This window comes from Lepidothrix coronata, unplaced genomic scaffold, assembly GCF_001604755.1.
Source record: "Lepidothrix coronata isolate B3197 unplaced genomic scaffold, Lepidothrix_coronata-1.0 Scaffold176, whole genome shotgun sequence".
In the NCBI taxonomy this organism is placed as follows: domain Eukaryota; kingdom Metazoa; phylum Chordata; class Aves; order Passeriformes; family Pipridae; genus Lepidothrix; species Lepidothrix coronata.
Genome location: NW_016690356.1, coordinates 1,398,133 through 1,423,556, shown reverse-complemented (window position 1 = coordinate 1,423,556; position 25,424 = coordinate 1,398,133). Strand labels below are relative to the sequence as shown.

General features: G+C 38.3%; 1 protein-coding gene across 9 annotated transcripts in view; it reads right to left on the bottom strand.

The window, feature by feature from the left end:
* The window catches only part of DENND4A (DENN domain containing 4A), a 50,637-nt gene that overhangs the window by 6,689 nt on the left and 18,524 nt on the right, over nucleotides 1-25,424 (bottom strand). For 4 of the 9 annotated variants that reach the window (XM_017830229.1, XM_017830236.1, XM_017830231.1 and 1 more), the window contains exons 8-27: nucleotides 23,750-23,816; nucleotides 20,412-20,470; nucleotides 19,660-19,804; nucleotides 18,908-19,083; nucleotides 16,993-17,093; nucleotides 15,363-15,581; nucleotides 14,972-15,117; nucleotides 11,823-11,956; nucleotides 10,835-10,970; nucleotides 10,157-10,363; nucleotides 9,943-10,071; nucleotides 9,552-9,693; nucleotides 7,427-7,546; nucleotides 5,896-6,036; nucleotides 4,156-5,255; nucleotides 3,152-3,362; nucleotides 1,987-2,084; nucleotides 1,036-1,211; nucleotides 758-904; nucleotides 125-338 (exon numbers count right to left, since the gene is read on the bottom strand). In XM_017830229.1, the coding sequence (XP_017685718.1) occupies nucleotides 125-338; nucleotides 758-904; nucleotides 1,036-1,211; nucleotides 1,987-2,084; nucleotides 3,152-3,362; nucleotides 4,156-5,255; nucleotides 5,896-6,036; nucleotides 7,427-7,546; nucleotides 9,552-9,693; nucleotides 9,943-10,071; nucleotides 10,157-10,363; nucleotides 10,835-10,970; nucleotides 11,823-11,956; nucleotides 14,972-15,117; nucleotides 15,363-15,581; nucleotides 16,993-17,093; nucleotides 18,908-19,083; nucleotides 19,660-19,804; nucleotides 20,412-20,470; nucleotides 23,750-23,816 (3,868 nt within the window). The remainder of the gene's footprint in view (nucleotides 1-124; nucleotides 339-757; nucleotides 905-1,035; nucleotides 1,212-1,986; nucleotides 2,085-3,151; nucleotides 3,363-4,155; nucleotides 5,256-5,895; nucleotides 6,037-7,426; nucleotides 7,547-9,551; nucleotides 9,694-9,942; nucleotides 10,072-10,156; nucleotides 10,364-10,834; nucleotides 10,971-11,822; nucleotides 11,957-14,971; nucleotides 15,118-15,362; nucleotides 15,582-16,992; nucleotides 17,094-18,907; nucleotides 19,084-19,659; nucleotides 19,805-20,411; nucleotides 20,471-23,749; nucleotides 23,817-25,424) is intronic. The other 5 variants (XM_017830232.1, XM_017830237.1, XM_017830235.1 and 2 more) reach the window with 3 other exon arrangements.

Here is a 25,424-nt window from a genome sequence, read left to right as displayed (position 1 = left end):
TACAACCTAGTATTTCCTCTAATTTAAGAGGGTTAGTTCTGTTCTCTTAGTTAATGCTGTTTCACATGTCTCTAATCTATGGCACACATGAAAAAATGACTTTTAAGGTAGAAAAACTACACACTGTTGGTCCTTGCAAAGTAGCAGGCAGGCTACCAGTAGGAATGATATGGCTGATCTTCTGGTTTTCCTTCCCATCTTCTTCCAAAGGACCAAAAGTACTGATGCTCCTTGCCACAGGGTGACTTGTACATTCTGACCCAGAGGTATTTTGTCTTCTTCCTGAGGGGATCTGGATACTTCTGGCACAAACATTGTCATGCTGCTTAGATTTGCTAGTGGAGAGGAAAAAAGTAAATAATGTCTTACTCCGAGTGCTCAAACATGTACACAAACAGACAGAAATAAACTGGAAATAATTGACCTGACACTTCAAATTCTGCCTTGTCAGCCACCACACTCATTCATGTTCCAGTGCAACTTTTATTACCTGCACTGATGATGAACACAAACATCCTCAAAAGAGCTCATAAAACTTGCAGAATTACAAATGCCAACACGAATTTTTATATCGGGGATGAAATGGCAGAGAAAGCTTGATGTGGCCAACTGAGACAAGGGAGAGGCAGCAAAGAGATCCTCTCTCAAGTCAATCTCTCCTCTTCAGAGAGTGTCTTATTAAATGAGGAGTATTAAAGGAGTACATGCATATTCACAGAGAATCTGAGTGATTTCTATGCAGGAAATGCACATTTACCTATTTGAGTTGATATCCTCTTGAACAGACATCAGAGATGTAGTGAGGCCAACAGCGGCTGTGGTGTTACAGGACTTCCCACTCTGACTGGAAAAAAGGGATGGGACCTGCATGTTTTCTGTGGAAGGGCTGGACTTCAGAAAGTACCTGCAGGAAAAGAAAAATCTTAATTTGATCTTAAAAAAAAAAAAAAAAAAAAAAAAAAAAAGAAACCCAACAAAAACCTCTTCGCAATAACAAGCGTTCAAAATTGAGGACAACTCAGGCACTGCTCTTACCGTCCCGGCCGCCGAAGGTCTCGGATTTCTATGCTTAAAAAAGGCAGGAATAAGTTGCCACAGAAGGGACAGGTGGTGTTGAGGTTGGAATCATCTGCTGTCCAGCCTGCCATGATTTCTTCATCATGAACCAAACAGTCACAGGTCCGACACCGTGAGCAGCTGGAGATGAGGACCTGCACACACAGGAACACGGTCTCAAAAATACTCTTCTTTCACAAAGCACTTAAAACTGCAGCCAAAATCTCTGCCCTCTGGTGAACACCCCTCACACCACTTGCATACAAGTTCATCCTTCTATGGCTTCTCAGATTAAAATCAGTTATTTAATATTTTCTATTAACAATAATGTGTCATTTGTAATCTGTTTGCAAACATAACCGCACAGGAATATTTACACAGCTACATAAATTGTTATTGGAATTTAAACACTTCTGTAATGACTGTCATTACTATACAAATGAGGGGGAAAAAGGATGCTAATGACCAGTCATTATTTTAAATCCAGTGAGAAACAAAAAAAAAAAAAAAAGAAACAGAAGAAAGAGCCAACCAAAAGCAGCTTAACAGTGAAAAGAAAAATGATCTTACCAGAAAATACAACAAGAAATAGCTAGTTCTCTTTCGTATTTTTAAACACAGTGCTATTTAAGGCTTGGTATTTTCACTTCAAACAAATTTATCTCCACAAGGGATTTAGATGCCTGAATTCAATGGCATCCAATTCTCAAACTCTTGAGAACTGCAGCTTTAAGGACCAAAAGGTGTGACTGCAATAAAGACCTTTCTAGAGCAGGATTTGAAATCAAATCTACTCTATCACAGAAATATTCATCTATCTTTCAGTGGCTTAGTCTGAAGCTTTGAACCTTAACAGAGGTTCAGGTAACATCTATATTTAAAGACATATGCTTTTAGTGTATCACTTAAAATCAATAAATCATCCTGTACCTCCATAGCATAGTTGTGGAACACGCTGGTACTGCTTGTACTGCAAGAAGATATCAACTCTGATTTGTCAGGTAAAGGGAACTTTGAAAGAGAGCCTGCTAACAGAAGAAACCCGAAGTATTAGTTATTCAGAAAATGCATTTTTAGCAACTTGTTTTTCTGCCCAAACAATGCAGCAGTTATAAAATGTGTGGTGGAAGACAACAAACTCGATTTACTCGTAAGCCCCGTGGAGTGTGGGGCCGCCATCTGCCCAGCACCAACCAAGGCAAAAATAAAAGCTACCAACACAGAACTTCCATATGTTCAGTTTTCTTTGATAACAACAGTTGGTGGCTTGGAAATAAATTGTAAGTAATTCATACCCACACTTTCCATGTGGACAAGAACGAGGCAAGGGTAAGAGGTGCTGTTTGTGACTGCAGACATCCCTGATCCTTCTCTTTGGCACCATGATGGAGCCAGGCTCCCCTCAGCCTCCAATCCCTCATCTCCAGGCCACCCTCCATTGCCTCTCTCCAGTTCCTCCACATCCCACGAACTGGGAAGCCAGATCCAGGGATCTCAGTATACAGACCTTCCTCTCATCCCAATTGTGCTTAACACATTGTACCTCACAATGACAGCAGCACAGAAACTCATCCCACAACCATGACCAATTATCCAGCACAGACCGGGGAAAGAATCTACAAAGTCTGTCTGAGAATCAGCTTCAACTGTGGCTTACAGAAAATTATAACAATTTTTAAAAATTTATTTGTATTACTTTTAGAAAACAAAATCAAGAGCAATAAAGTCACCATTAGAATATTTTTAAAGAAATTTTCTGGAGCTGTACAGCTTACACAAATAAGATGATTATGTGAATACTCAAAAACCAAAAGAGTCTCCTATTTGCATAGCTGTAGCATCCAGAAACAGGATTTGTGCACGTTATTCCACAAGGAACCCCAAACCAAGGTTCTACAGTAAGAAAATCCATAGACATGGACATATCTGTATGAGTAATAGTTTGCAGGTAGGAAAGGAAAAATTCACTCTTTCCAGAAAAAGTACTAGTCACTGGGATGATCTCAAATTGAGAATTATAGAAGAGCAACTTCTAAAACTGGAATAGTTTTGTTTTGTCACAGATTGATGAATGCAATGCAAAAGCTTCTCTTACCACACTGGTCAAATTGTTTAGCTGAGCCATCGTGGGAAGCTGAGCTTTCCAGGCTTGTCCTGCTGAGGCCAATGCCCTTAATTTCTGATGTGGCATTCTCCTGAGGGGAAGCACTTTCAAAATCATTGCAGACATCTTCATCAGTGAGAGAAGTAGACTCTGAGTCCAGAGCTCCAAGAGATGAAACACTTGCTCGGTCTGAATTTTGATCCTGAGAGAAGAAAACACAATTCCACTGAGAAAATGACTGGAAAACAAAAATATTCCTGAAAAAAAAAGGGGCAGCCTTCTTTGTCTCAGTTCATTCAAGGCATGAACCTCCCTCCCTGGAAAATCCCACATCTGTGTTCAGAACTGATGCCAGACAAGACAAGTTTTACTCTGGGTGAAACAGCTACAGGATTTTTTTTAAGATTCTCATAATAAAAATAACTAAGTGGAAATGTAACAATTTTAACCCTGTAACTTTTTTCCACCGTTGCTACAAAAATTATCAGCAGCTGTAGGAATACATTAGGATAGGCAAGGCAACTGTGCCCCCCTTCATTCCCAAGGGTTTTGGGTTGAATTGGTAGCAACAAAGAACATTCTGACAAGTCACCTCAGACCAAAACTAGTCTTAAATCACTTTGGCAATCAATCCAAGCAGATTTCCCTTTTCTCCTAAAAGCAATAAAAACTTAAAACCAGTATTGCTTATTTAAGTGGGCTTGTTTTAGGTTAAAAAGGGAAAGCAGAGCAATCTTCATTCTATCAACACATCAATGTAGACTTATGTTTTCTCATTATAAACACACTCAAAACCCAGGGTAGACTAAAATTTTATTCAGGACAATAAAATTAGGGTCCTGGTAAATGAAAGAGTGATTAAAACAACTTAAGTGTACACAGTTTATGAAGACACATGTCATTCAAATGGGAGATTTATCAGATAAGAGTCAGTGATTAGAGCTTTACAAAGTTTTTTTCCTTAATTTATAGGAACTTATATCACAAACATTTACCTTTGAGGATGCAGCATACATTGCAAACTTGGAGTACCACTTGCTTGCTTTCTCTGCAACCCCTTTTCCAGCAGAAAACATGCTGCTTTTTAGGACATCAAACTTGGGTGTTAACAGAGTGTCCAAGTTGAATGAGGGTGATGACACCAGTGTTAATGCACTGGCTGTATCCTGTGGCTGCTCCCTGGCTGGACTGTGTGGGGAATAAGCTGGGGAGGACCAAAGCCTGTCCCTTGGCCTTTCTTCATTTTTTGCCTGGTAACTCTTGGATTTGGTAAGACTGAGTGGCCTTGGGGAGCTTGGGGGAAGGCTGGACCTCCTACAAGGCTGGATGATTGTGGGGCTCTTTTTATTAGCATTTCTGTCATCGGAGGGTTTTTGCAACTCAATGCTCGGGGCACGACTGGACAAAGGGCTGCTCATGTTGTTCATGTACATCACGATTTCTTCAGCCAAATCTCTTCTGGCAGAGGGAGTGGAAACACTTCTATCCTCCTCCTCCTCCTCCTCCTCTTTCTGCTGTTCTGTCTCAGCAACCAGCAGAGACAGTGGGTCAAATCCAGTTTCAACATCTGTCTTTTCAACTGGCTTTACTGGAAAGCTGCTTCTCCTTTGCAGCCTTCTGGGTTTCTCACTGGAGGATTTCACTGGAGGTGCTGTAGGAGTTTCTGGTTCTGCATCCAGGTCTTCCAGATCAAAGATAACAGGAGACTCTGTTTTATCTGTAAAACTGCAATCAAAAGCTGCATCTTCATCACTGGATTCTTTCTCCAGGCTTTCTCTCTTAGATCCTAAAGAGGAAGTTCTGATATTAAGAGTTTTTGGCCTTATGCTTTTCTGCAATGCACTGGACAGGATTTTGGCATCAGCTCCCAGTTTTTCAACCATTTCTCCAGGGTTTGCTTCCTGATTGATTCTGTTCATCATGAGTCCCACCAGACCATCCCCACTCAGGGTCCTGCTCCTGCTTTCCCATGGTATCTCCCTTAAATCAGGCTCTACTGCACTTTTATGTCTCTTTCTTAAGGATTTACTTTTTATAACTTCTGCTTCACTGGCATCCTCAAAAGATGACGTAAAGAGCAATCCCACAGAACGCTCTGAAAAACAGACGAAACAAGGTGCTCTATTTGTCGCTATACAAGAAAACTGAACAAAAGTACAAAGGAATGCAAATTTGCCTCATCTTTCAAACATTTTATAACACAGAGAGGGAATTCACTATGATTGTGCTAGGGGTTGAAATGCTGAGCTGACCACGGTCATAACTTTTAGGAAGGGACAGAGATAATAAAACATTTAAGAGTGAATAAATCATACAAGCCAAGAGTAATTTGAGAGACACCATCAAGAAGACTTGTGAAAACACCTCCAAGTTTCTTTTAATTGCACTGCATAGAAACTTCTTTTCCACGCTGAAGGAATTTATTAGTTGCTGGAGGTTATAAGAAAATAACAAGACTTTGGGATTTTGCAAGCAGATGTTAACTACAGCAAAAAAATCAGAGCAAACAAGAAAAAAATCTGGAAATGGAGAATATTGAGACACATCTTCCTGACACAACATATGGTGACTGTAACAAACTCACTCCCACAGACTTCATCAGCCACTGCTATCACACCAATAAAATACTGAAAGTTTAGTGGACAACTCAACTCAGTCTCACTACTTAGAGCTCGTTGTAAGTTAAATATATACACGAAACTGAACAAGAACCCAAATATTTTCCCTCCACTCACCCCTGCTCCCTTCTGCCATGGGATTGTCAACTGTGCCGTTGAGCCGCACGATGCTGGAAGTGCCTTTGTCCTCACTGGAGCTGTGGTAGTTCAGTTTGGGCAGGCAGTCACCACTGCCTTTCGTGCTTTCCACTTCAGACACTGCACACAGAGAAGGACAGTTCTGGGGAATCAACACCACTTCTCTTCAATCTCAAGTTTCTATCACTTCTCAGGATTAGGAGGCAGCACGCTGCACCCATCCTGTGATGCACGGGCTGATCCTGCTTGGGCTCTGTTATTTAGAGTTTAATTCCCAGCATTACTTCTATAACTGAAAGTTCCATTTGCTCCTCTACACAGAGCCCAAAAGCCATACTAGGATTTGTGGTGGTTGTGGAGATTAAGACCACCCTTGTTCATCTCATCATCCCCATGACTACGCAAGTGTTACAGTATTCACATTTATCTCTTGTAGATAGGGAAGATAAATTTTGTTGCAGGTGACTCTCCAAAAGAGAGAATTACTTCTCTAAAGGATTTCAAGCAACTTAAATATTATCATATTGTATCCAAAAGTGCAAAACATTTTCAGCACATCATATTACTATAAAGAGCCATGAATGTCCTAATTATGGCTAAAAGTAATACAACTTTCATCAGAATTCACACTTTCTGTGTCCTCGGAAGTTTTATTAAACCTAAATAATTTGTTTGTAATCCTATATGTATGTTATCATGATCATGGGTAAGACAACTTTTCAAGCAAGCTGAAGAAATGCTAGTGCTAGAAGAAAGATTGTGGTGAAAACACTGAAACAACTTTACTAATTCCTTATTTTCCTCATACTTTTGCACCACTTGACAATGGGAATAGTTAACTGAAGTAGTAGGGGAAAGCACACTGAAAAATTCAAGCAATTATATTACTAGGGGAACTTTTATTAAGAAGAGTATTTTCAATGAATACATATGGGAATCTGCAGTACTTATACATTTTTACTCCACAATCTGATCTGTTATATGCTTGCATAAAATTGATGCTGCTCAACTGCAGTTAAGGGGATCACGGGCAGCAGATGTAAAACCTGAAGAAAAGAACCCCTTCTCATTTCTGATGCATCTCCTAAATTTTGAGACTGCCAAGGAGTTGGGTAATTTAGATCTCTCAGACTTGCAAAAACTCAGCTGTTCTCCTCTTATGGGATTTATAAAGAAAACAGAGTGATAGAAAAGGCTTTTCTATAGATCATGCCTCTAATGCAATTTAATTTTTTTAAAAGGCAAAACCATTAAGCTATAATTATCATTAGGCCTTTATGTTGCCATTATCACTTATTTGAAACAGAGGAGAGAAAAAAAAGAACTGTAATTTTCAAAGTGAAACCATCAGACATCCAGAAAATTACATTTAGAGAAAGAACTTAAAGCAGGGCATAAATGGGCATTATCACACACACTCAGTGCAGAAAATCAGCTGTCCCACTTAGCTCTTGCTGAAATCCTTATTTATCCCAAATGAACCAGATATCTGTATTCACGAGATACATACAAGAACTGGAGTCACTCTCTCTCTTGTCCTCCTTTTGTTCTTGGATGTCTTGAAGACAAGCTTTCCCTTGCTTGGCTTCTTCTTTGAATGATGTGTTATTGCCAGTGTCTGAAAGTCCCCCTATCACAGCAGGGTGATGGCAGAATAAAGGCAATTATGGTATTTAATACTGTGACATTGTTCAACAGAATAAATTGAATATCCACAGTAATTCAAAGGCCTCTTATCAAGTACATTCTAATTAACAGTGAACATTTCACCACACACAAAAAAAAAAGATAAAAAGGACTGGTTTACTTTCACAGTATAAACACTGAAGTGATGCTTTACAGGATGAAATTAAAGGGTAATTGGCAACATTTCTGATTAAATACTGAACTAAAGCACTGCTTGGCTTTGATTCTGTTGCCTGGTTTATTTGATCAAAATGTCACATCTTTTCAAGAACTCTAAGAGGCATCTAAACATTGTTTGATTTTAGCATAGTTAACGCATCTAATTCTCATGGGTTTATTCTGGAAAGCAAAAAAACCCCTGAAACAATGCAGAGGAACCACAAGCTTGTGTGCAAAACAAGATTAAAATAAAAATAACATCACCCAAAAAACCCCCTGCAAATATTCAAGACACTTATGGGGTCATTCTTAAGACAAAACACTGCCCCAGGTACGACCAATATAGTCTGACTGATTTCAAGAACCAAATTTACTTCACACCAACATGGTGACTCATCTTCCAGGGTGTCACAAAGCACATTAACTAAGCAGATAAATAAGGATTTATAATAGACAGAAACTAAGGGAGCATTTCAAGCCACACACACTCCATGTCCTTTATCCAAGTCAGTCCCCCAGCACCAGGGCATTTACTCTCCTGCAGTTTAGGTGGTACCAGCAAACACCTGTCTCAGATCAAGAGGGTCCAACATGGCTCAAAGCTCCCTCCCCTCTTTTCCCTACAGATACTGCTCTGAATGTCTACAGACAGGGTAAAAACCTTGTTGCTATTGTAAAGATAGCAAAATATTCTGGAATTTATGGAGCAGTTTTTGGGCTTGCCTGAGGAGTCAGCATGTTCTACCTAGGTGCTTTCATGCAAAGTAATCTCGAAAAATCAGATGATGTCAAAAGCAAATAGTATTAATTACATAAATGGAAGTTTACCTAGTGAAGGACTGATTACACTTCCTTGTTTTACATAGACTGAGTTGCAACCAGCATTGCTAAGCTCTTATATGACGCTTTGCATGGCTGGGTTTCAAAACAGTGGTTTATCAGGAAGGTCACCTTCATGAAGAACAGGCAGAAATAAAGCAAATTTGTTCAAGGTCATCCAGAAAGTTAATGATAGAGCCAGAAGTAGGACTGAAATCTCTGGGGTCTAAGAGAAATAATCTCACCATAAGGCCATCATATCTGTTCTGTTTGTCAGGGCAAAGAATTATCTGTACATATCTGGAATCACTGGAGGACTTTGAAAGATGAGTCAGATGATCTTTATATATTTCTGTGTGTATGTTGTAAAGGCCTTCCAAGGTCAACTACAACTAAACTATATTGCTGGTAGTTTACAATGTATTATCTTGCTTTACTGGCAGTAAGTTATAAATACCATGGAAAGTAGCACCTATGGAAAAGACAAACTACAGGCATGGCCATAGAACCATTTCATGTTCACATCACGTAAATCTTTACTGGAAGGAAAAGGAAAGCCTCAGATACTGTACTATATTCTAGATAAAAACAAAAATTATCACTGCAGCTGGTACACAGAACCTGCAAACAGTACTGCAAACTCAAGGACTAGTTCTAGTTGCCTCTTAACTTAGGTCAAAAAAAGGGAAAAACAAACAAACAAAAAAGCAAGGCTGGGCAGAAGCTTCTGCCAGTTATGAGACTGGTTATTGTATGAATTTGGATAATTATCACCAATTTCATGTTCATATTGTCTCCTGAACAGCTGATACAATAAATTAAAAGGAGATTTTCAGATTCAAAGACAAAAAGAAGAGACTTTTCTAAAAATTATGCAGGAATTATTGTTTTTTCTCTGAAACAGAAAGATTTTTGGAATAACTTTCTTATCAGCACAGAAATAAAAAAAGAGAAGGATGTGAATACTCTACCAGGATGTGTATGTGTGGTGCTTGCTGGCAGCTTTTTCAATGCTTTTTTAAACTGTGCTATTCCTAAAACAACGTTCCGGACTTTCATCCACAGGAAGTAGCCACCTCGATTGCTGGAAGGCCAGGTACTCTCCAGAACAGCCTAGTTTGGAAACATCAAGGACAAATCAAGTCATTAACCTAAATTTCACACTGAGTTACACTGGCAGTTATACAGTAGATTTCTAAACCTACAAAAACAAAGACCACACAATTATTCTGTCTTGTATTTCTTCCCTTCACTAGAAATGACAGAATGACACCTGAACTGCTCCCTTATTCTGCTCGTTTCTATTTGCCTGGATAAAATCACATATTTTTTCCCCCTCACTCCGTTCCAAAACCCTCTTACCTTATTGTAGTAGCCATAAGTGATGGCATTGGGGTCAATGCCAGCCTTCTGCATCTCAAAGAGCACCCTCACAGCCAGCACAGGCTGCCCATACTGCCCACAGAGCTGCATGAGGACCCGGTAGCACACCTGGAAAAACAGTGAGTCAAACGCGTGTTCCCCTCAGCAAAACCCAAGGGCTGCCCTCTGGAATTTTGGGGTTGACCTGTTTTACCTCATCAGGTGGGTCTATTTTTTTGGTGTGCATTTTCTGCAGCACATCATAGGCAGTTCTCAGAGCCCTGACTTTGGAGTGGCAGACTTTGACATAGGCAGGCAGGCAGATGAACCAAAGGCCGTAGCAGTGACGTAGCAAACACCTGGACCACATCTGGGGGATGGATGAGTACTTCTTAGCAATCTTATGTGCAGATTTGATTTCCTGGAAGGAAACACGGATTACTTGTCTGTATTTATATATACATGACACAAACTTACATGTTAAAAACTGAACATGCAGCATTACACCTGAAGAAAATGCAATGTTAATATCAGCAAAGTAGTCGAAGTGGGAAAGAATGAAAGCAGAGTGAGTGATATCAAAACAGTTGCTGTGCAATATTCCAGGGACAAAACCTTGCATTTCTTTAAATTTCTGTCTATTACTTTGAAATTTAGAGCCCCTCTAAAAGCTCTGGATAGTGAAAAGAAGCAGATGTGGAAGCCCTACAGTTTGCAAGTGGCAACGTGCACAGGGGCCCTGTAGGATATGGTGCAGACAAGAAGCACAGTTAAACATCAAAAGAACAATCAGCACAGTCACTGAATCAGTGAAGAACCAGTCAGAATTTACAGCCATGCTCAACCTGGCCCTTTCCAAAGCACCTCATGCTCCAAGAATACCTGCAAGTACCTGTTTAGTTCTCCTGAACATTGGTGATGGGCTGTTGGGGCTACTGGCTTTTGAGGACAGTTTGTTATTTGGTGCTGTGAGAAATCCTTCGGGTCGTTCAAACAATTCTAGTTTTAGTACTGGAAATCCATTATAGCTGTAAAAGAAATGCAACACTTAAGACCTGTAGGTCAAATCCAAAGCAAAACATATCACATAATAGCAAAGGAAATCAATTACAGTTGCACCAGAAGCTTCACAGGAAATAGAAAACACTAAAGTAAACCTTTAAAGACATGGTTGACAAAGTGGTTTACTAATCCCTCTGCATGATTTCATATGCCTGCACAGTCTCTTAACCTGTTATTCAGCATAAGCAACTTAAATTGATAAATACACTTGCTGTCATAGCATTTTCATTAATTAATGTGTCAAATGCATTAGTATTGATTCTAGTTAAGAAAAGAAAATAATCTGTGTGGCTCAGTCCCTAGCGAGCATCACATGACAGAGGTTTATAAAAATCAATATGAACAATATCAAACTATCCAAAATATTAAGTAAGATTATATATAAGAACGTTTCTCAGAATTAATAAGGAAACCAATAGACAAACCCATTTGACACAATTACTAAATCAGTAACACCAGTTTGCAGTGATTCTGTGATATACTCTCTTTCCAAAGAGTATCTGCAGGTTGTATCACCATCAATAGTAGCAGCAGCCCAACAGACTGGGTTCAATTATTTCAATTTCAAGCTTAAAAGGTGTCAAGAGCCAGCACCATGTACTGTGATCATACAGCCACCTTTATCATCATTGCTTCCATGTGCACACACACAGAATTAAAACTTCAAAGGAGCTGGCACACCAGGCATTTTACAAACACGTTTTTACGTGAGCAACAGAAAGGGACTGGAAAAATTTTATCACAAGAACCCGGAAACTACACTCTCCAAGGGCAACTGTCAGGATTTTGGGCAGCATCCTGCTGTGTGCTGAGCTCACCTGTACTGCAGAGGGTGCTCCTCCCCGTTTGGCAGAGGAGGGATCTCGGGGGGGGTTATGAAAACCGTGTGCTCGCTCTTGTAGGACTCGTCCAGCTCGATCAGCCGTGTCTCCCCAGTTTTGTCCGTATCCACCTGGAGAAGGGGAGTTAAAAGAGAAAGATTCTACCAGCAGCACTGTGTTTTCTGCTGTTACAGCTAAATGGTCAAGCAGGACAGTCTGTACCTGCATCAAAGAACAGCATCTTAAAGGAAGGACACCTTGCACAGTCGTATTGGGAGCTCTGAGTGCTGCATCTTTTTTGTAAACTGTACCCCAACCCAATAATCCAAGTTTTATGAACAGTCTGAATTGACTGTTCTCAGCTAAATAAAAGCAGTACAAAGAGATTAATCCTTCTGAATACATTTCTAGAACTATGTTTCTAACTGCAGCAATAACTTGAAATCTGTTTTTAAGAGCTATTTTCTAGCCTCTCTATTTTAACCACTGAAAACAATACCAAGCCTTATCCAATTGTCTGATGTACACAGAACCTACACACACCACCATCCAGCAACTGCAGTCACTTAAAGGGTCATTAATGTCGTGATTATTTGCAGAGACTGCACAAATACACGTGCTTTCAAAGAGATAAGGGAATAAAAACGTGTGACCTTACTAAAATTAAAGGGGGACGGATGTAACTTTGGTTTTCTAATTTAAATGGTAACCAAATTACAGCCAAATTGTACATTATTTCAAAGAATTGAATAAGCAACCTGTGGAATCCAAGAATGCATGTTTTCCATGCCTTAAGAGTTTGGCAACAGAGAACTGGTGTACAAGAAGAAGCATTTTCCACAGTTATCTCCTTCAGTGAGGTGCAAACATATCAAGTAGTTTCAGTAAAATTCTCGAATATTTAAAGTTTGATAAACATACAAAGAGGTGTCCTTAATTACACATTTTGCTGCGTGAGACAGATGGAAAGTATTAACAAATCGAAGCAGCCAAGGAGAAGGAACATATGGCTGCTGAGAAGCAGCAATAAACTAAACCTTGCTTGGCAATTTAAATACTTCTAAGGACGTAAAAACCCCACAGCTACAAGTCTCACCAGTGAAATATAATCCAGCCAGTAGCTTAAATATGTATGGAATTGAGATAATTTTTGAATTCCTGGGAAAATGAAAACTTGTGAGACAATTACCCCAGATCTTTCAGTCCAGCAAAATGGGCAATCAATTACAATTACAATCTCTGCTGCTGCTGTCTAGGACCAAATAACATGCAGAAGAGATTACTCTTCACCTTAAACTATTCTTCCAAATTATTTGAGGCAGGGCTTAGGTGATATTTTATAGATAACTAATTTCACAGTACATGAAATTTGCCTCAACCCAGTGGCCTGCAACTGCCCATAAGAAGGTGTTGTATCACCTTCCAACCCATGACACCACTCCTTCATGCCTACCCTGCCAGGTCCTGGGTCACCCAGTGAAAGGCATTAATATACAAATAAATATTGACTTTATTGGAATAATTCAGTTTTTGTATCTGGTCTTGGCTAAGGCTCTAGTTGGTACAGCAATCCTTGGTATACTTCAATATTTTACTTTGCATGCTACTGGTGAGCAGAGTATCAGAAATAAGAGAAATTAAGAAGAAGCAGGAAAGAGAAGATGAGGCAAATATATAATTGTTCAAAGAAATCCTACATGGGAACCCTCATATCAATGAAAACCTGGTTTCACAAGCAATTCTAAAAGCACAGTACTGCCAGTGCCTCAGTTTCCCCACAGTTACCACTAGCACAGAAGCAGCTGGCCCTTCAATAAAACTGAATTAAATCCTCCGTGCCAGAAACAGAAGCTGGAGAAGTACAAGTGCTTCCTGTAAAATTTATTCTCACAGCACTGCCATGAGCAGTTTTTTACAGTGGAAAGAAGCTGTCCAGGGCATCAAGGAGCAAAATAACTGGCAGTGGAACAGACAAGTCTCTCTCTCAGCTGTAAGAATGGCTACTTAACCTCTTAGAAAAGGTGAAAGCCCCAACAGCTCCACAGGTTATGTGCAGTCTCACAGTGCCAGCAACAACCTAAGCATGACTTTTTTTTTGTTCTGGAAGAGCTGTCTGAATTCCCAGACAAGATAATTACAACGAGGGCATCAACTTCAGCACCCTCATCAACCATTCTGCGAAATGAAACGTAACAGGTAGAATTTGACACTTAAAAAGTCATTGCATTCTGAATAAAAATCCCATTTAACTCTGGCCAGAGAACTGAACTGTAGCACAATGGAAACCAAGCACAGCTCAATGGTTCAGTCACTGGGGTATTTCTGTCTACGAGATTTTGTGGTTTTAAGCCCAAACTGGCACAGCAAAGCAAGCACTGCATGTTGGAGAGTTTTTAACTGAGCTATAGGATAATCGACTCTACATTACAGAAATGTTTGCAATTAATTCAATTTATAACGCATGAATTCCTGCAAGTCATGCTGCAGAACTGGAAAGCAGAGTTTTGAGAGCTACTCCTACTAAAATATCGAGAGTAGCAAAAGCTATGAAGAGCATTAAGCAGCATTAGACTATGCTTTTACATTTCTCTCAAACTTTACTTCTTTCACACTTCTTTTCAAAACAGCTCTTCTGCACTTCCACATTAAAGATACCCATAAATATGAACTGTAAATAGCAGTTATCAGTCTTCAGTATTAATTCCTGTGGAATAAACAGCAGGTGACCTACTTTTCATGAAATCCCAGATAACTGCACTCTGTTTAAACAGCAGTGTCCCAGAACAGTATCACAGGTAGCCTGTAAGATGGCAACTGGGTGTGGAATTTCTTGTAATATTCATAAAAACAGGGATATAAGACTGTGGGTTTCAGCTCAGTTCTTCTTCTTGCACTTCTCACAATGGGACAGTACTTCAGAAGCTGACATATATGTTCTCATATTTTATTTACAGTCAAGAATTTGAAGCAGAAAATGAAACAAAGCCTGACAAACAAGGAAAGTGGAAGGCTACAGCGACTAGGAAAAAAAGGAAATAAAAGGAAAAATATAAATAGACTTGCACTTCAAATATATTCTGCTTGTCCTGTCTCAGGTAATGTAACCACCAGCAGAAGTTCAAAGCTCTGTGCACACCAAGACTTACCTTATCCACACAGTCATCAAAGAAGGCCAGGCTGGCGTCCTTGTCGCTGACAAAGGAACATTCCTCAATGAAGCGAATGAACATCTGGGTTTTGGTCATCAGGGTGTAAAACTTCTGATGTGAACGGTCCCGACTCTTGAGGAAACCTGTAAAGTAAATCAGAAGCAAGTCAGAATGCCCAGAACAGAAGAGTTGACCAAAAATCCACCAGCAGAAATTCCACTAATGAGCAATAACCTTTCTGCAATCTTTGCCACTCTGTGTAATTTTGCCTGCACTTACATTTTCACCACCATTTACAGCACCAACACATAAAGGCCTTTATTCTTTATGTAAGAGCGAATCTAAAATAATAAATTAATATACACAAACCAAGTTTGTAACTTCTCACCTTGTAGTTCAAAGAGAGAACTTGCATCCGTGGCTGTTTCAGAGGGTGCCTCTGTTATCGGCCTGAGATAAGACCTGTAACCTTTCAGTATCGAAGCCATGAAACACAGAAATGCTTCCTGGATCTCCAAATCCAACAGATGCAACTTCTTCCCAGAATTAAAATCATAGTCATTCATTGCCAATTCCATTAATGCATCTTCTCTAGGTCGCTGTTGCACTGTGAACAAAACATTATAATGGTTTCCTTTTTTCCCCCCCCTCGACATTGGTAAAAAATATTCTCTTTATCCTACTGAATTCACTGATTACTGAACCCCATTAAGTTTAGACTAGATTAAAATATATGCCAATTCACTCATGATATGCAACAATGGATTCTGCTTGACCTTATATAACTCATGTAACTTTGGATAACACCAAAAGCAGGATATACTTATTCTGTAAGTAATTACTACAGCAGAGAGAACAAGTATGGACAGAGCTTTAAAAAGCCCTCTAAGAAAGCTGGTTGTAAAAACATGTGAAAATCTATACAAGAGCTGATTAAAGAAACATATTTTAAGCCAAATACATAATTGGGATGTATTACTTTTTTTAACAGTGCCTTTCATTTCAAAGTGCTCCCAAAGAGCAGATAATGCACATTAAATACCTATATATGCAGAAAAACACCACCCAGATGCAGAGTGGAGCCATTAAAATACAACACACTGCAAAATGCTGAAACAGAGAGAAAGCTTTTTTTAAAAAAGATCTAGAAAAATCTCTATTCTTATATTTAGGTATTTGTATCTACATTTTAAAGCTAAAACTTCACTGCTACATGCAGAGTATGGTACATTCTAGTTATGTCTCAGCAAAGTGCAAGGATGGTTTCATTACTGTCTCTCCACACTTATATATAATTACAGCCAACCTTACACTCATATCATGTTTAAGCAACCTACTCTGTAATATGAATTTAAGATCACTACCACTCTATTTTTACATAGAGAACATAAGGCTTAAATTTTTTTAGAAAAAAGGCCTCACATAAAATACATCACAATTCTGAAGGAACAGGTAATTTTCATCACCTATCAGTTATACCCTTCCTTGTGCAGCACATCCCAATAAACTTCTGGTTTTGTACATTCTGATCAGGACACAGCTAAATTCCAATGAGCTCAGCAGCCACGAAGGTGTAAAAAGCCTTTAAAAAGAGTGTTTCATTTTAATGAATTTCACTAACATCATCTCTATCCATTTTTCTGCTTCTCACATCAAGGTTCAACAAACCTTGCTCTGCAATATTTGAGGATTCTATCGACAACCAGTTTTTACTTAGAAATTGTAGAATAATTGTGTCTTAAACATTTATAAACATTGGGGCTTTAAATGTATTATTATCATCTTCAAATTTTAGGTAAAGTACTGTTAGCTTGAGTGTCAAAGTTACCTCAATTGTCAAGATATGAAAAGACTTTAAAGACAAAAAAAAAAAAAAGGCCTTTATTAGGTTCTGGCCTTCCATACTAAAAAAATGTTTAGAGGAACTGGTGACTTCAGAACATATTTAATTACCTATTTATCTCCTAATGTGGCACACACATCCAACATAAACCTTATTATTGTACTTTCCTACTCACATTCTGCCAGTTGCTGATATAAAGTATTTAAAGTGTTCATCAGGTTTTTACAAGGTTTCTTTGGTAAGATCTTCCATGCAAGAGTTTTCTTGTCTCCAGTTCTGGAAAGGAAAAAACCAGAATATGAGTGTACACTGGAATGTGTTCAGAGGATATTCCACCCCACCAGAGAAACTGGAGAATATACCAAATTTACTCCATTAAAACAGGACTGAAAACCAACCAACAAAGTCAAATTTGATTTACTGTGTGGAGGTTGGGTCAGAGCCATCCAACCAATGCCCCATATTTCAGGATGATCATTACACTGCCACACTCCAGCACTGAAATCAATCCAGTTACAACTCACAAAAGATGGATTAATGGTATTAATCCCCTGTCATTGCATCAGCAACCACCACTCATGTCATGATCTGAGCTGTAATTACTTAAATTGCATGGAGAGAGTGACTAGAACATATGAAGTAACCCAAAATTAATCTGATATGGCAACTACTTTCTGTTTAGTGCACATAGATTTGGACTTAAATTATATCATTATCATGATAAAACAAATTCCAATGTTCTTTATCAAGAGAGCACCAGGAAGTCTCATTGCCCTTTAAGTTACAAAGCTGCAAAAGTTGTAAACATTTGATTGATACTTTTTTTCCCTGTGATGAAACAGAATTAACATGTTCTAAGAAAATGCACAGAAAAGTCAGTTAAAAGTAGAATGAAAACAATAACTAGAAATAAACTGTTTTCAACTAATGAATATGTAGTTAATTAGACAAACATCAGAAGAAATGTAAAAATATGTTCCTCTTGACCAAAAAGTAACAAAGCCAAAATCATCCCAGCCTAGCTTGAACTCGTTCCTAGCAGAACTGCAACACCAACTTGGTGTCAGCACAAAATCCTTGACAAAATTTCTATTGAAAAATACCTAATACATGGAAACTTCTCTAAATCCACACACAACTGCTGAAGCAAAAATAAACCCACAGATAAGAAAATTTAGGAAGAAAAAGTTTAGAGTTAGGCACAGTAATGCTGAAAATCTGCTACCAAGAGGAGGATGATACAAAAGAATCCTGAGCAAAGACTTTGAGATGTTACACCAAGTACATACTGAGCATATTCAGCACTATAGTGAAATAACAGTCTAATTCTGAAATTACGAGTTTAATTAATTTGTGTGTATTAGAATCTTGAATTAGAAGCCTTACCATCTTCTGTCTTTTTTTGTATCACCTCAACACAAGGTAATAATTCTTTGCTTTCAGTATCATAACAATATAATGTTTCCCAGTGGTTTTAACAGTGCACTGCTGTCCCTTACCAGTAATTTAGATAGTAGATTAATTAGTGTTACAGAAAAATGCAGTACTCCACACAGTGATGAGGAAGTAATATTACAATACTGTTATTTCAGTTTGTTAATGATGGCATGATTTTAAGGCTTAATTAAGACTCTCTCACCCATGACAGTTCACATCTCTAATTCTCAATGTGAAGTTCCTGTGTTTCATGTGGAATATGATTTAATTGTTATAATTTTCAAGCAGATGCCCATGAAAAGAGATTAGAATTTCTTCAACACTGAGAAAGCTGATCATGAAAAATGAGAATTCTCCTCCAGGGATAATCAAGTGAGAGACAACATGGTTAATCCAGGAAAAGTGCTAATGTGTGCAATAAGACTTTAATGTAATAGAATAAAAGGCAATAATGTGCCATGATTGGGCCCCCACTCTGCTGTGTTGAACAGGAGATATCTCCAGCATGTTCATTTCAAGAAGGATGATACATTAGATAGTTCAGAGGTTTAAAAGAAACAACCCTCCAAAAGGCTACTTTTTGTCTTTGAAAATACGAAGCAAAAAAAAAAAAATTAACATGGAAGAAAAATAGTTGATTATTAAATACTTACTGAGAAATTGTGTTGGTGTCCAGGTCAACACAGCTCACATCTGGAGGGGGGTCATAGAGATCAAAGTATCTTGAATCAATTCCCACTATGAATGGGCAGGGGGCACTTAACACATCTGCCAGTGCCAAGGGACAGAGAGGAATATATGGGCAGGGCCAGTGGAAGGGGAATATCATCTTGGAAAACATGCAGAGACAAAAACACAGGTTACATGTGTGTAATACAGTCTGTGCAAGTATAAACCACACTAACTTCAAAATTCTTTAACACGGCAGATAATTCTTACTGAAGATCCAGATGTAGACTATTAAAGAAAAAATGCACTAATTTCTCAAAAATCCATTAAGAAAAGCTCTTCAGGATAGCAGACTCTGTATAGCAGAGATTGCAAAGAGTTGCTTAGTAATGACAGGCAGGAAAACTATGTGCATTTAAAATTCCACAGGAGATAATACAGTGCTAGTTGGGAAAATCAGGAACTCATATAAAGTGCACTGTGATGACCAAACACAACACTTATTCACAATATTTATATACAAAGAACCAGCAACTCTTTCAGGTTCAACTTTTCCAGTTACTCTTTCTCTTGTCTTTGTAGGATATCATTAGCAGTATTAGTTTTTTCTCCCTAGTATCTTTTATTTTTAAGCAACCTTGAAGGATAACAGCACGACTGCAAATACCAGATTTTATCTAAACCCCATTTTTTTTCCATTTACAGATACAATACACAACTAAAACCCAGTACTTACAGAGACTAATGCCTCTGTGACACTCGTGAGGACAGAAGGTCGCAGGGAGTGGATGAGAATTTTATGTTCTGTCACAGCAAACACAAGCAGAGTCACTGCATTCTCAGGTCCTAAATTCTGAAGTAGTGTAGAAAACTTGCCTCCACTGTTACAGGATATAAACACAATACATACACACTGGTGAGTTACAAAGCACAATAAAAAGAGAAATGTTCAGTAACAAAATAAGTGTAAATTTGCAAATATTTCCTTTAAAGAAGATTATTTGGTACAGTTCAGTGAGGAATGGTCACCTCCCAACAGTAACCATAATTCCCTGAGACTCTTTAACCAGTTGGGACTATTTTCAGGACACATGAATGATGATTTTTCTCTCTGAGAAGCAATTTACAGGGAGACAACATGTCTTTCATTAATCATTCTCCTGCACTGAGACATGAAGGTTAAGACAGTCACAGAACTCCTGAATTCCCTTTGCAACCCAAAAGCTGCACTACCTTAGGAGCCCAGGCACCAACTCCTAGAAAGGGCATCTAACAATTTATATTCTGCCTCAAGAACCACTACAATTATTTGAAAAAACCTGCCATAGATTGTTAATTAAGAATGTATCCTTGTCAGGTCTAATCCGAACAAACTTCAGGAACACCAGCTTCCAAAGGCACGAGACGAGGTGAGTCAATTTACACAACTGCAACCCAAAATACTAAGTCTCTTCCAAGACATAATTTACAGAAGATGCTGCTACTTGCCTCAGTGGGAGAGGTGATGACACAGGTTGGCTAAGGATCAGGTTATCATGTGGAGATAGCTGGAAAAAGATTTTAAAATACATCATGTTTATTCTGAACTTTGGAAATATTTACTGGAAATCACACAACTGTAAGAAAGAACACTTAAAAATTATTTAAATTGAGCTGAACCTTGTACATCCCAGTTGTACAGCACTGTAAGAAGTGCTGTGCAATGACATGCATCAGGATCTTTTAATAAGAACTGGGCAAAGCACAATCTTCCCTTCCTGGTCCGAACTGAATATATTGCATATTCATAAAGAGGACTTTAAACCAGCTAATGCTGCAGAAAATTGAATACATTAACTGCTGAAAAATGAAGCCCTCTGTATTTTAAGGGCAGTGAGGACCCACAGTTCATACACAGCTTTCAGGGGCCGGGGGGGATTCATTCTGGATTTAGGGGAAAAGAGGTGGATAAAAATTCATGAAGGGGAGAGATGGCAGGTCATAATGTAAAGCCATATTTTCTTCAGAAGGCATGAGAATTAGGCTCTTGACTGGTAGAGACTGCTCAGCTCTGACAGAATCTTTAAAATTTGCATTAGCTGAAGGTCCAAGACAAAGATCCTATGAATTCACATTTCTTTCTTACAGTGACATGACATCAAGCAAAACCATATACTCATACATATATTCAGCATGCCTGGGAAGACTCATCAGTACAACACCACCAACACACAATCACTTTATCAAAGCTCAGCTGATGTTTTCAGCCACAGGAAATCCCAGGTAACAGATACCAGCTGGCTTAATCCTCCCTATATTTTTTCTTGTATAAAAGCAGTAGTAACTCAGTAAGTTGTAACTTGTAAAACTAAGCTGCAAGTTCTGACAACTTTTAGTAACGTTTCACTTTTGTTTCACCCCAGACCCACTGCAGGTGACCAGATGACAGAAGCCAGAAGGCAAAGACTGATGACCTAGAAGCTCTCAGTCACCCAGGGCTGTGCCTGGAGACTCAGCAAACATTAATTGGAATTAAGGAGTCCCTGCAATGCTGCTTCCCTGCATGTTTCACATAGCAGAGCTGACAAAGGCTGCTGCTACATCCCATTCCCTGACAAATGAGGATGGCCACACCACTCCACATGCTGGATTTGTCTTCCAGTGAGTCACCTTGTGACCACCAGCACCATTAGCCTGTTCAGTGGAAGAATTCAAAGGACTCATTTTTTAGCCTGAGGCAACCCTCATAAACTACTCCCAGAAAAGAAGCATCAGCCTGATGTCCTCTGACTTCAGTGTTTCAGCAAAGGCAGATAAACACAATTAAATCTCTATTTGAAGAGCACGTCTCCCTCAGGCAGAAGGGGCACTTATTGCCCCTGTTCTCCAGAGGGAGAAACATTACTCTGTGTGCTCTTCAAGTTTGCAGGTTGTGAGAGTGTCATTAGCACAGGAACATCTGTGCAATAAGGGGATGTAGGACATGGAGAGCAGGGTCCAGCAGATTTCAGGTCAGAAGGAGCCTATCAACAGTGGCAGCTGCAAAATGGGAACATTCCGGAGTGTTTTCCTAATGGCTGTAATTTCTTTGAGACTTAAAAAGTCAGAGACATGCCAAGCTCTCTCTCTCTCACTTGTAACAGATGCTAAGCAGGATCTAAGAATGGCTTACACATCCAGACTGGCACACACAGTTACTAAAATATACCAGGTCTCATTTTCAGAAAGCACATTATAGGAACCTGCAAGACATTCTACAGATATTGCAGAATTGTTTAGCAAAACGCTACCATGCTTTAGTTAACAAGCTTCAGAGAGAATTACATTTCTTCCATGAAATGAGATCCTAAAAGCTTGTAGTTTTCAATAATACAGGCATTTCCCACACTATTTTTGGGGGAAAATCTTAGGTATGATCTGTTTTTTTTATTCAGTGCAGTTTCAAACACAACTCAAGTCCCTGGAAGCAGCTGGAAGGGAGTATTTACTCACAGACCTCAGCCACCACTGCCTACTGTAAAAGCAGTGTTTTCTATGTCTGTACTATCAGTTACTGCAGTTGTAGTAATTTGATGCACAAAACATACTGAAAATAAGATAAAACAGACATCATTTCACATCACTTCTATCCAGGTCTGGAATATACACCCATGTATACTCTGACAGAGTTTTCTAAAACTTCAGGCTAAAAAAAAACAAAATGCTTTTCTCTAAACTCAATTTTACTCTCTGTAAATATGTGTTTAGTATTTCCTGGCACAAATATTTAATTGAACGTGAATACAAAAAAACCCCAAAACAAGATGTAAAACTCCTGGGTTTTGAATTGAACTTTAAAATCATAAGAAAAGGGACAGAAGTGTCAGACACAGTTTCAGTGTGACTGTTCTCCAGCCCCTTTTCAGTAAGAGTAAGAAATATCAACTTCTTTAGAATAACCAAGTAAGTGAGGAGGATCTTCAATATTCACTACACACTATAAAGACATAACCCAAGATTGTATTTGCTCTGAAAAGCTTCACTACCACACGGGCTACACAACTAAGACTGAAAACTGCACAGGGCTCTCCATATTTTATGTTACACAAGAAATAACAGAGAATAACAATTTTGTCATGACTTAATCAAAACCACAGGATTGGTAGAACACTACAACTAGAACAGATATCTTTGCAATAAAATTTTAACATTCTGCCTCCTAGGAGGAAATAAAAAGAAGATTTAATAACACTTCAGAAGCCTTTGAGATCAGGATTTCCTCTCTCCTGCCAACTGTGACACAGCTGAAATTTCAAATAACAGGTAACAATTGTTGCAATTATTTCACTCCCAGCCCTGCAGGTAGGACAGAATAAGGGTCATTTTTGATAAAGTGCCCCTTGTTAATGTGTGTGGCTCTTGCAGGTCTCACTAAGACCACTATGGAGAGGACAGGACGAAGCCCTTTGGGAAGAGGGGTAATCATGAATATACACTTCACATCTGCGTTTAATTTTATTTATTTACTTTACACTCAGCCTCCATACAGTAGCAAGAAGAAAACAGTTCAAAAGCTATTGCAAAGTCAAACCAGATGCTGACTTTGAATAGTTTCTCATTAATTTCCATATACTCTGAAAAAAATTAAGCTCTAAGCTCACTGAACACTTTCTCGTAATAATTCAGTAAAGCCTGAAACTGGAAACAAAATTTTTACAGATTTCTCACTGTTAAGTGTATGAATTTAGAGGGAAAAAAAAACAGGAAAAAAAATTTGGAAATAAAAACTACATTTTTCATTCACTAACCTGTTCAACAGCTGTTTTATCTTCACTTAAGATACAGTTATTAAAGAAAATTAAACTTACCTGAACTAGAATTCTTGGCCTCTGAGGGGATGGAAAAGGAACCTTATGCATGAAATGGGAAATGTGTCTAGAGGAAAAGAAAAAAACACTGATTTAGTAGAACTTAATCTTAAACTGCTTTACCACAAGACAAAATTTTTTCCAGTAAGAGAGATCATTATATAAAAAAATGGAACACACTCATTCAGAAAACAGAGAACAAAAAAAACCCCCACCACCTAAACCCTAACAGGATATTCTGACCTTCAAAACCTATTTTTAACCTGGTTACAACCAAAATGAGAGGCCAGATTATCTTTCAGAATACAAACTTGGTTTATGAGACTGAAAAATTCAAAGAAATTTTTTTTTAAAATTTGTAAAGTAGAAATATTGATGGTTGAATATCACAGTACCATTTTATAATCCTGCTTCAGAGAGAGTTTGAAATAGCACCATCCCTCAGAGACCAGCACTGGTTATTTGCAAAAAATATTCACAGCTGAATATAAAAGAGTAATTTTTCTCATCCATTTTCTTCACTTCTAAATAGAAAGTGTTATATAAAATTGCTGATGAAAAAAGTAAAGTTGTTCCATATATACAAATACAGAAAAATGTTTTAAGAATTTGACCACGTTCTCAGTTTTATGAATTGATTAAACTTGCATAAGTTCTAAAGGTGTAGTTCTACATAATAGATACTTTCACATTAGAAGAATGACATGCAATCAGTAAAAACTCAGGAGAAACAGCTATTCCATCCTAAACTAAATGCTACAGCACATCCTTTATGGGATTTCTGCAACTCTTACCATTATGACACAGACAACCACCCAAATTTTGAAGAAATTCAGACAAATCCACAAATAAACATTGATTTGGGATTTTTTTCTCCACTACCAGTGTATGAAGGTGGTGGTCAAAATATGGAATATTGATCACATAAGGGAAGGGCCTGCTGCTTGTGTTCAAATACATGCATGGCACAGACACCCATCTCATTAAAACAGCCAGAGAAACCAGGCTAGACAATATATTAGAATCATATTTGAATTATCCAGGGTAAATTGACCAGTCAGTTTACAAATCAGAGAAATCAGAATAGACAAATAAATCCACAGAAATCAAAATTAAACATTTCTTATATTTACTTCTCATGTTATTCATTCACAAAACTCAGAATCCCAAAAACCTCAGCTTAAAAAAAAAAAAACCAAATCCAAACCAAACAAAACCAAAAACCTTCATCTTCATCACTGGAAGTTTACACTCTTAGAATTTTAAAACAAGTACAGTGATGTGAAGTGGAATAATGAAGGGGACAAACAACCACCAGAAATACTTAATCCTCATAAAAGTTAATACTGAAGTTTAAGCAGAAAAAAAGACTGCCATGCAATAAAACAGGAAAGCAAATGGTGTATTTGAAATCTGATGCATTAAAATGTTACTTTAGCCTAGAAATGTTAAATGGTGTTACATATCAATTACAGGTATCGACCACTTCTGGGGTGTGAGGACTTCCACTGCATTTTAAAATGTGAAATCCTTTGTGTGAGAAGGAAATTAGTTTTATTTATCACTAACAGAGGAGAATTACTAGTGCAAAATATTCCATCTGCTTTATCATCTTTCATTACACTACAAATAGGCATTTGAAAAAATGCAAACCTACGTATTTAATTCTCCTGAC